Below are 16,107 nucleotides of genomic sequence, written 5' to 3'. Positions count from 1 at the left end.
TTAAGTACTGTAAATAAGAAGAGATGCTTTTTTTCTTCTTCTTACCTGGTCGTCTTCCAAATGAAGGCAGCACAACGGCTAAGCCTCTTGAGCCGCATGTAGGCTGCTGAGCGGAAAGAGTTACCCTCTTGAACACACTACACACCTCCTCCTACATACACCGGATCTCCAATCTAAAGGTCAGGAGCCAGGAAGTACCAGGCCCCACCGATGCAGGTCATCATATCCAGCAGACGAGGAAACACAGGGCATGCAAAAAAAAAAAAGTGTACTTTTACATGTTAATGAAATAATAATCAAATAGCGAACTGAAGTCGTCAAGTGAAATCTGAATACTGGTGATAGTCATCATAGCCAAGAATTTGGAGTACAGAGCATGACGGGCATGTTCCTCTCATAGAAGGAGCCACACAATAAATAATAAAACGAATGATAAAGTTCCTGAAGGCAGACGTGACATGAACCAAGGCGTGAATGATCCGAGGTCATCGTCAATGAAGGGTGTCATAAACATGTGCAGTGTCGAGAAGACCTCTTTTGTGGGTCAACGGGTCAATCTTCAAGTGCAGCCACTTAAAGGCGCTAATAGTTTTAATTAGATTAACGCAGGGGGCCTGGTAACCGAAAAATAGCACTATCACATAAAGGCTAACGTTAAAAACACAGTACACACCAAGGTTGGAGTGGCCTTCCTGTGTGAAGTTTCTCAATCTTAATTCGGAGACTACAACGGATCATAACAGATACCCTTAGTTTCAATTCATACTTTCTCATCAGTTTCCATTTCCGTGTAGCTATTCCACAGCCGTCCACTCGGAGGTGCAGTGGCGCAGGTGGCATCGAGTAGCATTTGAGCAACGAGGAAGAGTAAATTGGCTTTCAGAGAGGACACCAGCAACTCATCGTGTGCCTTTCCTGTTTGTGTCACGGGTGAGTAAAATGTACTAAAATGTCACAAAAATCACTCGTTAACATTGTTAAAACATTAGTACTGAGCACCTAATGTCCGCGCGAGCGGTGACTGAGCTCGTTTTAGGTGAAAGCGTGAGCATGAGCGTAAAATGGATGCTAACTATGCTAATGCTAGCGAGTGTATAGCTATTAGCGAGAGAGTATCAAGAAACTAAACGTGAGAATTGAAGAAACTGCTGAAATGTCTGTTGAACTTAATTCACTAAGACCTTGAGAAGATATTTTCATCTTTATTTTCTGGTCAGTTTTTGTAACAGAAAAGTTTTCAATGTCCTGTTTTCATGTGGTCATTTTCTGACTGAAGCTATTTCTTGAGAACTCGTATTTCTGAAAATATCGTTCAAGAAGTATTACAGCATTTTTGCCGAGACTGTTGTTGGGGAATGGGTACAGGTAAGTGTATTTCTTTCATCAGTAAATACAATTATTTTGTACGGTTGGTTAAAAGCAGCAGGACCGAGCAAACATTTTATCTGCGGTCTGAAGTGAGGTTTCTATTGTATTTATATTTTCCTTGCCATGATAGCAAGCTTATGATTATGTATGTGTCTATTGCCACATAGACGCATACATAATCATGAGCTCATGCCACGATTGATTCGCAATTGCATGTGAGCAAATGCTGCAGAGTTGCGTCATCTTTCTCTCCACTCCCATGAAACGTGCGTCGACAAGCGAGAAGGTGGTCTTTGAGCCATCTAGAGCAAAGAGCTCAGACTGTCTGCCCTGAGCTTATTGGTCACTTAAGAAGTACTGTTCCTGACACTTGCACAGTTCATTCGATGTCATGCAGCCTTCTAATAGGAATAATGAAACATTTCCTGGCCTACTTCCAACATTCACTGTTGCCGTCTGAATGCCGACCTGTGACTGGAAGGCACCACAAGAAGCAGTACCCATGCAAGATCTCAGGAGCTCCGATGTAGAGTAAGAACCGAATCAACAAATTCTCCCCCCAACACCCAAAACCAACAGACAAGCGAACCTCAAAAACAACGTAACCACTACATGGCAGGATGGCAGCCAAAGTGGATGGAAACAAGGTTTATAGCAGTCATCACACACTGTGATGTCAACGTTTACCCATACTGGAATTCACTTTAATCTCTGTTAGTTTCTTGTTAGTTTTTACATTTTCAAAAATGCTGCATTTGCATTTTTCCCCCCTTAGTTTCGGTCATACAAATCATGCATCGGACCAAAGCTGTCTGGATTTAAAAAAAAATTTTAACACCTTGCGTGTGAAGCTTTCTTTGACATTCTTACTGCTCAGTTCGGTTGACGTTTGAAAGTGGCTTCGGGGGATCTTGCGCTCTTTACTTTGTGTGTCAGGGTTATGTAAGCGTTGACGACGCCCAGTTGATCAACTAATTGAATGTCTGGATTGCCCTGAATCTCATTGCCAAGGCTTAAGACCGCTTGTCGTCATGAGTCGCTCATCAAACATTTTCCAGAACTGCTAAGCCCTCTGTTTGTCCTTTTGTTGAGGCTCAGAGTCTATTTTTGTACTCGCCACGCTGTTGCAGAATTTGCATTCCGCTCTTGATTTACATTCAGACTTTGAAAACTTTACTTATCCAAGCGGGCCAATTAAGACCAGCGGAAATGATGTCGCATACAGTAGATTATTTAAGTCATTCAAGTAAAATCAGAGCAACATTGTTTCACATGCAAACTGTTAATTTGCTTACCAATAAAAACATTTTTTTAAAATCCACCTTACGGGTATATGTTGTTTCACTGTGTACTTTTGATCGCTGTATCCTATTTTATTTTAGTCTCTTTGCAACGGCACGGCATGTAAATTGCCACCTTCAAATAAATTGTTGCGCGTACAGTCAACAGTGGTTTGGGCAAATAAGGTCCGAATTTCTGAAGAAATGTATTTGACAATTGTCGTGATTTAATGTCATAGATTCAATTGAATTTTGCACAGCCTCTCAACATTCTCGCAGCTGTGCTTTACGCAAAACGCGTTTAAAAAGGTAAAAACGCCTTGCCCCGATATTAACCGCACACTTGAGCCGGCAGCTCCAGCCAAGCGGAGGGAACCTTCTCAGACGGTTAAATGTGTATGAAGTGCGTTTGGCCGCTAGCGTGTGGGAACTGTCATGTGGGCGTTGGCTCCCATTAGAGTGAAGGAAGAAGGCCGTTTATTCGATTGGCGTGGCGAGCGTTCTCCTCCCAGAGGGGCAGACTAATTGGATAGTCCTAAATCAGCGAGCATGACGCCATCGTGACAAAGAAGGCGGCGCCGCTGGCATGAAAGCGATGGAAACGCAGGTTGCTGCAATTGGGGGGAGACCGATGACGACAACGTGATGACCACTCGCACAAAATAACAATTTCCAATGCACGAGCCTCCCCAAATAACCTGCGACGGGATACGCTTAACGATAGGTTTGTTATGGTGGTCGTGGTGATTCATTTTGAGTTTAAAAAAAAATGCTCACAGTTGAAAATTGAAACAAACATTTACAAAGAGTCAAACTGCGTTTTAGACGTTTCACCTAAAATGTATTATTTACTATAAAAGACCGCTCGCCATTTTATGCAGAGTCTGCGGCCATATCCGGAGAAATAAACCCCTAATCGTGAGGCCTTTGCAGCCTGAAGTCTGGAGCCCTTGGACATAATCAAATTCGGAGGTTCCTTCCTGTCGATGCCAAGCCAGTCTGTAGTAAACCAAATGGAAAGGCTTGAAGTCGGGCCGCTGTAGAATATTCCATTGCTTCTTTCTTTCAAAAGGCCTGCGTAAAATGGAACACTCTAATTCGGTGTACTGCTGTTTTAGAATAATTGAAATCTAAATTGTCCATCGTGTGCCAACTCACCTGTGACCAATGAGAACAAGCAGCATAGAAAATGTATGTATGGAATATTTTTTTTCCGGCATGCGCAAAGTTTGAAAATAAATAAATAACCCCCCACTGCTGTTAATACGTTCTGTATATCACACAAACCGCAACAATGCTTGCAAATCGTTCCACGACACGGCAAGGCCATACTGAAGCACCCGAATGGGGAAAGACAAAATGGGTGCGGATAAAGAATGGATTAATGGGGCATGGCGGCAGGATAGAAAGAGAAGAGAAGAGAGGGGATTAAAGAAAGAGAAGAGGGGGGGGGAGTCGAGTTAGAGAGGAGAAGTGAGTAAGCAAAAGGTTATTCAATGTGACGAGTGCTCCGAGGCGTCGCACAGCAAAGCCAACGTGCTGTTTTGGGGATGATTTGAAACTGCGGAAGCAGTCGCCTTTCTCTGTCGTCGTCTAACTCTCAGCATTCATTCTGCCTCCTTTCCTTTCCCGCCGCTCTTATCAGGGCATCGATGGCGCAGAAGGATTTGTTTTGGTGTTTGGCGAGTGTGCGTGTGACTTCCCATTAGTCGTAACGCACTCATTACTGCTCCGCGGAATCCTCAAGCAGCCCATAAAGCCCCAGAAGCCAATGATTGCGACGCTAATGTAATGGCGGTAGTAGTGGCTCGAAAGGCCAGATGCGGTCGAGTCCATCACACACACCGAGACGTGGCAGGAGGTCATTTGCGAGGACTTGCACTTTTCGACTGGAGGCTCGCGCTTCAAGTCCCGCAGCAACGGAACTTGATTGTCGGAGGGTGGTGGGCACACACGTCGCACCCTGGAAATGCTTACCCGTGCAGAAACCACCTCGGTTCAAACTAGCCATTCAAACGCTAACATTTTCTGGGGATTTAGAGAAGCATACAGTTCCTCCAAATTTCAATTGAAAAATTCCAAATTGTGCAAATGGGGCCACTGACTTGAGCGCTCCCGCTGTACCTTTTCGATCCAGGCGCACCATAGTGAGGATAGCAGCAGGCCTTGCCCGAATTTTTGGAGAGGAAAAGAGCCCAAACGCTAGCTGTGTGCACATGGGACCACCACGCCGCAATTTCACTCGTCCCACTGCCGTCATTTAGAGCAACACAGCAGCCACGCAGGCTGTGGCGGAAGAGTGAGGGAGAAAAGATGCCATAAAACCGAAAGAAAGAGGGGGTGGGAGGGGGGGGAGAAGCGGGGGAAATACAGAAGAGACACTTCAGCTGGCATGAAGAGCGAAGGGAATTCAATCTGTAGAAGTGAGGAGAGAAAAGAGCAAAGGAAGATGGAGTTAATAGCGCTTTCCTCCCCTCCCCACTTCGCTCTGTCAAGAGCAAATATCTCATTACGAGTCTCGGCTGGCAGCTCTCAGGCAGCCTGCGAGAGGTCAGGAAAGCTCCAGAGAGACACGCAGTCAACAGCGAGACTCTCGGAACGCACTCGCGGCGCACGGCGTATACAAAAGACTCTCCGAAAAGCATCCGCGAAGAGCTTGCTTGTTGGAATGTTGAACCTTTATGTACGCAGGTGTGAAAAAAATGTCTGCCGGAACATAAATGTGTTTTCACTGTGCGTAAAGGGAACGTTTTTGGTTCTCTCAGGGGTCACAAATGATTTGTGCTTAGCAATCAACAGTCGTGCCTTGAGAATCGAGCTCAAAGATCTTTTTTCAATCATGTAATTGCAGGGATTCAAATTGTTAAACCCCAAACTGAGAGGATAGGTGTCAAATCCTGGGCCAGAAAATAAGAACCCTGCCAGAGCTCAGCTTTAGTCGCAGGTCTGTGGAAAAGAGCTCTCCTGCAGTGCTTGCTGAAAGACCACAAAGTCCAAATTGTAATTCTGTCGTTGCACCAGCAGGGGGCAGATTAGCGCCACTTGGTGGCCTTGGAAATGCACACTCCAGTCCCAGGATGCAAGTCCAAGTCTGTGGCGGCTGGGGCGAAAGAGGACACATTGGTGGGGATCCACAGTGCCTTGCACTTGGTGACACTTGAGCACTGTGCAACCCTTGTGCCGCAAGGCAGCTCGGAATATAATCTGTGGTTTTGAGGGTCAGCAGTGTGGACTTCCACTTGTCTGCACCAATTTATAGAAGTTTTGAATTCATAGAACCGGGCTTGACGGGTCAAACCCGAGCCACTATCACAATATGCGGGTTTGTGCACAACGTATGCGTCGACCTGCAGCCATTTAAAGGGCAAGGAAACAAAAATTCACAAGAGATCTTTGTGATTGCTCCCAGCCAATGACTTGACGACGGCTCGTGATATTTATGGAAACGTTATCAAATACTGTCCATCCGTCCATTTTTCTTGTCCTCGTTCGGTTCGCAGGTGCGCTTTGAGCCTTTCCCAACTATTGTCGGGTGAAAGGCCGGCGAACCCACCCACGAACGGTCCCCAAAACGCTCAACACATATTCACACTTATGGATGATTTGGGGTCTTCGGTACACCTGCATGTAAGATATATACTATCTACCCATTGCTACTCGCATTTTTCGCTCTAAATCAAACATTGACACAATCAAATTCAGTGGTCTAGTCCCATCAATTTATTTTAGTACAAAGACTCAGTTTAGAACAAGAAAAGCCATCGACACTCCCCCCACCCGCCACTTCCCCACAAACTCCCCCAACTAAAACCGCTCATTTTATTTCGAGGAGTCTGGTATGCTTGGCTGAGGGTTAGCCGGCATTTTGCGAGCGGCGGTTTGGGTTGGGCGGTTAGGTCCTCAGCAGATGAACGCACGTCAACGTGTGGTTCTTTTAAGTGTTATAAGGCCAGCGTACGTTTGTTTATGTGCACCGAAGCCGAAAAGCCCCGTCAGGTTGTCGGGCCTCGTGTCCCTGCCTGCCTGCCTGCCTGCTTGCTTGCGTGTCATCGGTCGGCTGCAGACGACGTGTCGATTCACGGCTCTGCCTGTTGTGTGGCCGGCAAGCTTGTGATTACGCCGACCGCTTTTGACAACCGCAAAGGCGGAGAGACGGGCCGAGGGAGAAGGTTTCAAACGTTAGTTAGCGGGGGTGGCAATAAACCCGATGATCCCGATTGAGAACAAGTCATCAAATGCGACTGACAACTTGAAATTTGAGTGTCGGGCGCAGGAGAAATTGGATCATAAGACCAGAATAGCCATTCGACTTTGGCTCAAATGTGTTCCGACCATATTCCTTATCTTGTCTGTGCACGGTCAGCTCAAACTCCCACTGTAGGTTTAAGTTTAGATTACCAAAAGCATGTCAAGTGGAGTCCAAGACGTCGGATAATGAGCGGTAATGCATAGCCAAGACAAAAAGGGGTGCAGTGACTGCATCGTTTTGTTTGCAGACTTGGGAAAAGCAAACAATAAGATGATAGAAAGAAGGGGAAAAACGGTGAGCGAGGCAGCAAATTGTGATTCTCAGTTTGTCCGTGGTTGCTGCCGCGATAGGGAAGTCCTCCAAAGCGAGTTGCAAAGCGCAGCCTCTCTAAAACACATTTCACTATAACATAAAACACAGCCGCAAGAAAGAAAAGGCATTGAGATACACCCTTCATCCGTTTAATGAGTCATCAGAGTTTAGGCTAGATAGACATTTCTGACCATTAAAGATCAAATGCGGACATCTCCATTTTTTGTGAATTTGCTGAAAGAAAAAAAAATCCACTTTTGAAGTTCAATAATGTGCTAATGTTTTATTGTTGTGATATTGTAAATTTGCATAAATTAAGCAGTTAAGAGGGATGGCTGAGTACATCATCCGCAAGGGGCAATCTTGCACTTTACCGACCAATCTCGGGTCTAGCATGCCTGGACTGCCTTTATTTTGATGCAAATTAGGAATATCGCTTGGATTGGCTGGATAAAGACTACTTCCATCGCAAAAATGGGCAAACACCCCCATTACGCCCAATTCTCGCTGCGAAAAATCTCGCAAAAGACCAAAAGAAAGAAAACATCACTCACGGGCACAGTTCAACCGCATCTTGCTGGACGTGTGCTCGGCACGAAAACGGGGCCCTCCTTATATGTTAGCATCACCTCCGTTTTTTTTTCCCCCCGTGCGATTGCCTTCGAGCATTCTGTGCTCACGAATGCTATCTGTTGTGGTTTGTGAATGTTTGCACGTGCGTGTTACATTCCGGACCGTGGGTGCCTTGCGCGTATTCCGCAGCTCACTTTGTTGGAGTTGGCTGCGCAGGGGAGAAGTCAGGCACCAAAGGAATATGGACGTACCCCCCGCCCCCCCCAAAAAATTGGATGGTGCCGTTATGAGAACTGCGAGCTGAGTTATGCAGCAACAGCATGGCAAACATTCTCATATACATGGCTGACTTGTGCCAAGGGGCGGCGTCCATCCTGTACCGGTCGCCGCCCATCTGCACATGCAAGAGCAGTCTACTGTCGACTCGACTTTAATCAGAGATGGTTTTCTCAAAAGTATTTCTCAAAGGCCTTCAAACCTTTTCGTATTGGTTTCTTATATGCTCTTGTTTGACCGAGGTCTCTTGAACGTGTAGCCATAAAAACAAGAAACCAAACACAAACTTAGTTTCGCACCGCAAATTTACAAACATAACCGTTTTGCGGTCGTGCATACGTTGAATATTTTGAAATCGTCGTTGACGATGTCACTACACGAGTGCAAAATATGTTGCGTCAACAAAGACACTCGAACGGTTGAGTCAAGGACAACAACGGTTGTCCGAGATGTTGTGAAATGACCCTGAAATGTTGATTAAACTGTATATTCCCCACATTCTAACAGGGATTTTTTTGTGTGCTCAGAATAGCGCATAGGATAAAAAAAAAGGGCTGAGGTCAGACCAGCAACTTTTACTTTTTTCCTCCGCATTTTAGATGCCGAAACAATGTCGTTTTTGTTCAACTCTTTGGTCTGTTTACTGTCGTCCAATACTAATTTGGGGTTTCCGCTGAGCTGGATTGTCTTCAAAAGTAACAACAAAAATAAATATGTTTTTGAAATGCAAAGTATTTGAGTTTACAAAGAGTCAGCTCGCCTAAAATGAATTTAAAAACCTAAAACGTTCAAAATGCAGCTTGAAATTCTCTTCTGTCATGCTTCCACTTGGTGTTAAAAACTGCATGATGGAAAATAAACTCGTGTGATCGAAATTATGGCTGACTTTTTGTCCACTAAAATATGTTGGAATTAAAAAATACATTGAATTTTTTCCAAATATTTGTAATCACTTAAACTGGTATTAAATGGATTAATTAACACAGTTTCTAATTGTTGTTGTTTTTTAATATATACATTTACAGTCACTAGCATGCAGTGAGTTTTTGTTCATCAGGTCCTGAAATAACCTTGCTTACGGATGCGTTGAACTCGTTTTAAATGGTGGTTGTGGCCTTGTGGATTCAGTGAAGTCAATCAAAAAAAACAAAACAAACACCACTCAATTCCAAGTCACGCAATGAGAAAAAAATTGGGGGTTATATGTTATACATTCATCTGGATTCCACACACTCAATCTTGTGAAACCTCACAAAAGAATAACTCCAAATTCATACTTCTTGCTATTCTTTGGTCTGAGTGTGATCTATTTCCTGAGCGGGATTGTGTTTTTTTGGATGCGATGGCCTCTTTCGGCACCAGGTTGGCTGAAAGAGTTTGTTTGCAAGGCTGGAGGTGACGGCGGAGCATCCAGGCAGCTGCCTCTTCCTTCCCCCCCGGCACCCGACTTGATCATTTGAGAGACTTGCGACAATGAAAAACCTCGCTGCGGATCTTTGGCCATGCCAAGTGGAAAGCAAAAGTCTGCAAATTGCGATGGCCATCATGTTATTGTGGAGCACAAATATTTTAAATCATTTGTGACCACATAGAGTCCTCGTTCTCCCCCCGCCCCACCCCAACGTAAAACGCCACGGATGAGTAAATACCGTAGATCACATTATCAGTCCAGTCATATGGGGATATCCATTTTGCAAGATTTATTTTGGGAACCATTTAAACAGCAGGCCACTGCGCCACATTTGACAGCTGCATAAATTCCCCCCATGAGCAAGTGCTTGGCATCATTAGTAATGGGGGGGGGGGCGAAAAAAAAGTACCTCCCATTTTCAAATAGGACGCAGCTTTTGAGCAGACCCAAACTCACACACATCTGTCTTAGTTAACGGGCTTAAATGATTCAACCACGCCTTGCGGAAACTAATACGCCCGATGTCTCAATGAAGCCTGCGTCTTAAAACTGTAAATAAACGAAGAAGAAATGAATGTAGTGCCGGCTAGCGCAGTGGACAGATGACACGCGCCACCACTCCCCGGAGGCTCTGCGTCATATGTTGACGATCTCCGAGCAATTTGTTTGGGTGCCGAGTAACCCCATTGGGGTGGGGGTGAGGGGGGGGGTGCCGGTGGCATCACTCTTGCTTTGTGTCCACAACCTTGGCAGGTCTGGTTTGGTTTGTAGGCACGATGACAACGGCTGTGGCAGCTACATATAAAAATAAAATAAAATACAGCACCGTAGTAGGTTGTAGTTTTTTTTTTTAAGCCACTTTAATAAAACATCATGGGGTGGAACGGTGTTAAGCACATCTGCCTCACAGTTCAGAGGTCCCGAATTCGAGTCCGGGCTCTGGATTCCCTGTTTGGTTGAACACAGATAATGAATAAATGAGGACATAAATAACACATATGTCATTTCTTTTTTATAACCCCTTGGCCACCACTCCCTACACATTTAAATGCTATGAGAAATCATAATAGGTCAACCGATGGAATCACTGCTGGAACTTTACTGTGCGTCGATGAAAACTGCGCCCAAAAAAGATTTATTGATTTTTTTCAGCCACATAAAATATCAATAAAATAGGATTGCATTCAACCTAAATTGTCCCTGCTGGACGTGCCACGCAACACAAATACATGTTGGTGTTGACATTCAGACGGCAATATTTTACAGCCGTGAGACAACACAACCGCCAAAAGGCTCCGAAAAGCGGACGGGGCTGCGTAACGTCTGCCCTTCATCCCCACTGGCCCGCAGCTTGAACTGGCACGCTCAGGGAACATGATTACAACGCCGGTTATTTTCATCGGCCATCTGAGTCACCCACTTTTTTCACTGTTTTGGAATACATTTTTAGACAAGTGAATACCTGCATTGGGGGACAAAATAACTAGTAAAAAAATAGCTGGCCAAACGTCTTGGTGCTGGAGTTGAGGTCCATAAATAGCAACTGTTTTGTAATTTGTGCGTCTGCCTGAACCACACACAGCACCCTGAGGTACACCTGCTAGGCCACCCGGGGAAGCAAGCCAGCCCAAACCGGTTGAATTACGTCTCTGTGTTTTTGTAGACATTAGCAAAATATTCACTCATTTGAGGTCATTTGGAAATCACCCAAATTTGTTTCCCCGAGTCCTAAAATGCAGTCGCACGTCTCCACACGCTCTTCTTTTTTGTATTTTCCGCCTCCCCTTTTCGCTATTTTAATCCTTTTAACACAAATACAATTGAGTAAAACATTTTTTCTGTGTAGTGACCAATTCCGGGTGTACCCCGCCTACCGCCCGAGGACAGTTGGGATTGGCTCTTGCACACCCCCCGAAAACCTGCTTGAGCATAAGTGCTTTGCGCAATGGATGGATGTAGAAGAACTGGAGAACGCTCGGATAGAAGAGTTCAGAATGGCAACTTTGGACAGTCGTGATGGATGGCATCAGATAAAAGGAAACGCTCGGGGTGGACAGCCTGGGAACAGAGCAGATGCAGGAACGGAAACGTCTGAGGAACGCACTCGAAACTGACCGCTGCGCTCCGAATCTGGCGAGTTGACAGTGTGGGTGCAGCCTGTGGCTTGTTGTGGAAGACCAGGTGTGAGGTCTTGAGAAGGTACAACCACGGGAGTCTGCAGGCGTCCTGGCTTGCCGCCTTGGAATCACTCACCAGTTTCAAGGCGCGTCGATCTCACAGTGCAAGAGGTGCGGGGTTCGATTCCGCCTCGGGCCTTCCTTTGCATGTTCTACCTGCGCCTGCGTGGGTTTTCACCGGGTCCTCCGGTTTCCTCCCGCATTGCAAAAACGGCCATGGCAGGTTAATGAAACACTCGAAATTGTCCCGAGTTAAGTGAGAATGGCCGTTTGTCACTGTGTGCCCTGCGATTGGCTGGCAACCGGTTCAGAAAAATACGGGAAAAAAATACGTTGAGCAGTGGAATTAATGCAAAAGTTTCATTGGAGTGATTCCCTGAGCTGTTGCACAATCCCCCTCGGAGCTGCTGAAATTGGACATTTCGTATTTTCAATGTGCAATGATCTGCGCTGCGGTTCCAGAGTCAACAACAGCTCTCCTCCAACACACACACACACACAGTCACTCACTCAAGCGTTCCAGACACAACATTATGCGCAGTCTCTGCCAATCAGAGCCCATCCCCCCCCCCCCTCTCTCAAGTCTGCAGCCTTTATCTCCCTCCTAATGTTGATCCGAGTGTCGGCGTCTCGCTGCTTCCTGGCACGGACTGGCCTCTCATTCTCGTTTGTTTCGTGATTCTGCCCGAGCCAAAAGTGAATTGGCAGTTACATAACTTTCAGATATACACACCATAATCTTCCTCCTGCATCGGCCGCGGTGTAATTGGGCCATTGAGACATTGGTGGACTTGGCTGCGAAGCCACCACATAAGCGCTCAGACATGTTCACAAATAAGCCTCTTTTTTTTCTCTCTTTCAAAATAAGGTCTTGTTATGTTTGCACCTTCGAGCTTTGCTTTCTATTGACCAGCACAGACATCAGCGGCCATAAGGAGAACACATCTTCCTTTCACAAATGTAAAGGTACATTTCCAACCCACCCCACCCATCCACGAGCAAATCTCTAGCGGCCTGCACTCTGAATCGCACCACCATCAAGAATTGCTGCCCATGCCTGACCACATCTGAATTACGGGGCCTCAAATTGGAGTGCATCCACCGACGGGGCTGGAGAGACGGACGGTGGTGAGTGCGTTTCATATAATTTGCTGTCAAATGGCAGCGAATATTATCGTGTACCTGCTATGTGCCAGGTTGAGTGTCCCTGTGCCAGCTTTCATTCAGCCTGCTTCTGTTTTTTTTTGTCCCCCCCCCCCCCCCCCCCCCGTGTGTGTTTTTCTTGCCTTCTCAGCTCTACTGGTGAATCATGGGAGTTGGGGAGAGAGTGAGCTAATACTCTGGTCTGAATCAATGATGGGGGGGTGGGGGGGGGTGGTTGATACATAAGAGAAGGGAGGAGAGAGCGGGCAATTGGGGAGGGAGTCGGTGGGTGAAATGAAAGGGTGGAGGGAGGAGAGGTAAGTATAAAAGACTTGCGCTGAGGAATTAAGAAATATTGCACAGGAAAAATCGACTGACTGATATTTCCAACACTTCTCACTTCAACCTGAGCTGAAGGTGAGTACATGATGGAATCCAATTTCTTTTTAGTTGAGTAACACTCACGTGCGGCGTTTTTGTTGCACTTCTGACATTCATTTGTTTTATTTTTCTACCTTATACAAAAAGGAAAATTCAAGTGTGTGTTTTAAATACGACACTTTTCATACACGCTTTGCAATATTGCAAATTGACTTGAATCTTCTCGCCTCATGCAAAGTGGTCTTTCTCGTGCAAGCAACCTTTTTTCATTCTACCTGAAAAGAGGCTCGTGGGCCATCAACACACACACACACACACACACACACACACAGGGCTTCTTTTTGAACTTTGGCCTGCAGACTCGCTGCCTCTGTTGCCCACTGCTGTGGGTTTTTAAGTGGGGCCAACATATGCCTGAGGCCTTGCTGTTAGAAACATCCCGAGAGTGTGCAAGCATGTGTCAGAGTGTCCCGTTGGCTGACTGGCTGTGCTCACCGGAGAATGAAAGCATCTATTGACGGTGAAAAAGGGGGGCGGGGGGGCAGCGGGAAGTGAATCTTAACCCAAATCCCACAAGCAGACGGGTGGAGGTGATGAAAGCTCCTTTGCAGCGCAGGCGTGCAAAGACCGCACGAGTGCGCGGGAGTCGCATGAAAAAAAGTCATTCTGTTGCTGCAAGGGCGCCGCACGTTCTTGCGCATGTGCCGACGCTGCTGCACCTGCGTGCGCGCACGCCGCTTTATAGCCGTCGTCTATTCCTCCTCCTGCGTTAAAACACCCCGAGTGCTCTTTTATGGCTCTTCCTCCCAAATAGAAAATTTGAACTGCACAACCCTTCTTGTGGATTGGCTCTGCCTTTTGAGGCTTTTCAGACTGGTTTTATAAATACAACTTAAGTTATATTTGTCACGTTTAGACATTTATACTGCGTGGGAAAGAAGTTTATATATGACCCGCGGCCATATTTGTATATCAGGCTCTTAATTATTTCATGCAGGCACATATTTTAGAGGAACTCTCTAAGGTCATATCAAGTCAACTGCAGCTTGTGGTTGAGGAGAGGGAAAAAATGTCAATAAGCTCTTTATGTAAATGTATATATATGTAAATGTCCCCAGTGTGGGACAAATAAAGGATATCTTATCTTTATATTAGATTCTTACCAATGGCAAAGATATGGATCCCATCAATAACTTTTTTTTCTTACGTTCCAGGTAAAGACAAGAGGCCCAAAGATGAAGAGCCTTGTTCAACTCCTTGTACTCTGTGCTGTGCTCTCACTGTGCGTCTCCCTCGGCAGAGGAAGAGCTAGCCGGTCAAATTCAGGTGCGCTACCCTACGGGGGGGTCCCCTTCCCGGCGACTGTGTATCCATTTGTGACGATTAACCCTCTTCCATGCGTTTCCCTCGTAGACTCCAATGAAAGCACAGAATCCAGTGAAGGTAAATCAAGATTCTGTCTGTCCCCTTTCCCTGAAATCAAGCCTCCACAAGGCCCCGCCTTAAGTTCACGTTCCAAAATCAGTGGGGCGAAATAAAAGTTAGTTACTTGAAATGTTGTCTGGCTCGCGCCAAGTGGGTGTTTTTGCGAAATGAAAAAAGGTTGTGGTTTCAGATGTGTTTGTGGCCCCGAGGCGAGCCAACTCCTTCATCACGCCACAGAGACGCGCCGTATACAACCTTCCCCGAGGAAACGGCTACAGCAGTTACTTTATGAGGTAAAATACACATCCATGCAGAGAAACGTCCGCTTCTGCATCTGCAAAAGCGAACGCTTTTACACGACGCGGAATAAGATCGACGGCCATAATTTGAGAAATGCCAAAACGGACCCGTCCGTCCGTCTCTCTCCTCTCCATACTCAGTCGGCGGGTCAAGTCTCCAGCAGAGAGACGTGCCGAGACTTGCGAGGATTACTCTCCCTGCCGCTTCTTCGCCTATCGCCATGGCTACCAGGTGGCCTACCGGAGATACTTTGGGACCGCCGCTCCACAGAGGAGACCATCTGCAGCTCGTCGATATTAAACATCCGCGTTAGATGCTTGCAACGGACACACTTCACCAACGGGGACGTATTATGGCAGTCCATGACTTAAGTTATAACGACGGCCTCTTCTGGATGTGATTTTTTTTTTTTTTTTTCCCAAAAATGATCAACCTACATGACAACCCCTCATTCTTAACATCCATATTCATGCTCCGTCATTTGTATCGGCACGGGATAACTGTTTCATCCAAATGTATGTTTTGTTTTCTCCCCATATGTTAACCATTCGTCCCTCTCACCACACTTTATGATCCGACCTCAGCTCTGCTTTCAGTGTGAAAATAAAAATGATTTTATTTTGGGTTTGTCTTCCTGCTCTTTTTGCCTTTTCATTGGGAGTGTCGGCAGATGTTCAAATCTTCTTATGGAGGCTGTTTGCAATCATCGGGGGAGTCCACGCGCCTTATAAAAAGCGAGAGCTTTACTGCCGCGGGCTATTGCTCGAACGCACCGCCGCACGGCCAATTTTTAAAGCCTAAAAAGCTTTAATGATTTCGTATTCTGTGCTCCCGCATGCCCACAAATGACCCAATCAACATGTCCCAAAATGGAACTGAGAGTCCGTTGGAAGTCATTCCCCGAAATACGTCCCAGGCCCAACATTGACCCAGACGGTGAAATTACATCCCACGGCGATTCCAGCTCCAGAAATCCAGAATCTAAACCAAATAGTGGAGCAAAGGGAACAAGATGTGAATAAGCAGTTTGAGGATTATACAGTAAATAGTCATATGGTAGTAATATTAGAAAATAGTCATACTGTATATGTCACGTTGCAGCTCGGTGTCAACGTGAACAAAAATGGACTTCTTGCTACAGGTATCATTTCTGATTGTTTGGCCAAATCATGTGAGTGATAATAAGTTGCAAAATGAAACAATTGTGCAAGA

At 45.9% G+C, this 16,107-nt stretch overlaps 1 protein-coding gene across 3 annotated transcripts; it reads left to right on the top strand.

Annotated features, from left to right (window-relative positions):
• Positions 1 to 853: 853 nt before the first annotated feature.
• mgp (matrix Gla protein) lies at positions 854 to 15,305 on the top strand. Of its 3 annotated transcripts, none has more exons than XM_052048258.1 (5): positions 854 to 930; positions 14,385 to 14,496; positions 14,584 to 14,613; positions 14,786 to 14,888; positions 15,036 to 15,305. In XM_052048258.1, the coding sequence occupies exons 2-5, from the start codon at positions 14,406 to 14,408 to the stop codon at positions 15,193 to 15,195; spliced, it is 384 nt and encodes a 127-aa protein (XP_051904218.1). In that variant the 5' UTR covers positions 854 to 930; positions 14,385 to 14,405; the 3' UTR covers positions 15,196 to 15,305. The 3 variants fall into 3 exon arrangements, with proteins under 3 accessions (XP_051904218.1, XP_051904217.1, XP_051904219.1); XM_052048257.1 differs by lacking the exon at positions 854 to 930 and adding an exon at positions 13,044 to 13,206; XM_052048259.1 differs by lacking the exon at positions 854 to 930 and adding an exon at positions 13,080 to 13,210 and having other exon boundaries at positions 14,391 to 14,496.
• The last annotated feature ends 802 nt before the right edge of the window (positions 15,306 to 16,107 follow it).

The sequence above is a fragment of the Hippocampus zosterae genome, chromosome 17, assembly GCF_025434085.1.
Source record: "Hippocampus zosterae strain Florida chromosome 17, ASM2543408v3, whole genome shotgun sequence".
Classification (NCBI taxonomy): Eukaryota; Metazoa; Chordata; class Actinopteri; order Syngnathiformes; family Syngnathidae; genus Hippocampus; species Hippocampus zosterae.
This window is presented reverse-complemented; position numbering and strand designations above follow the sequence as displayed.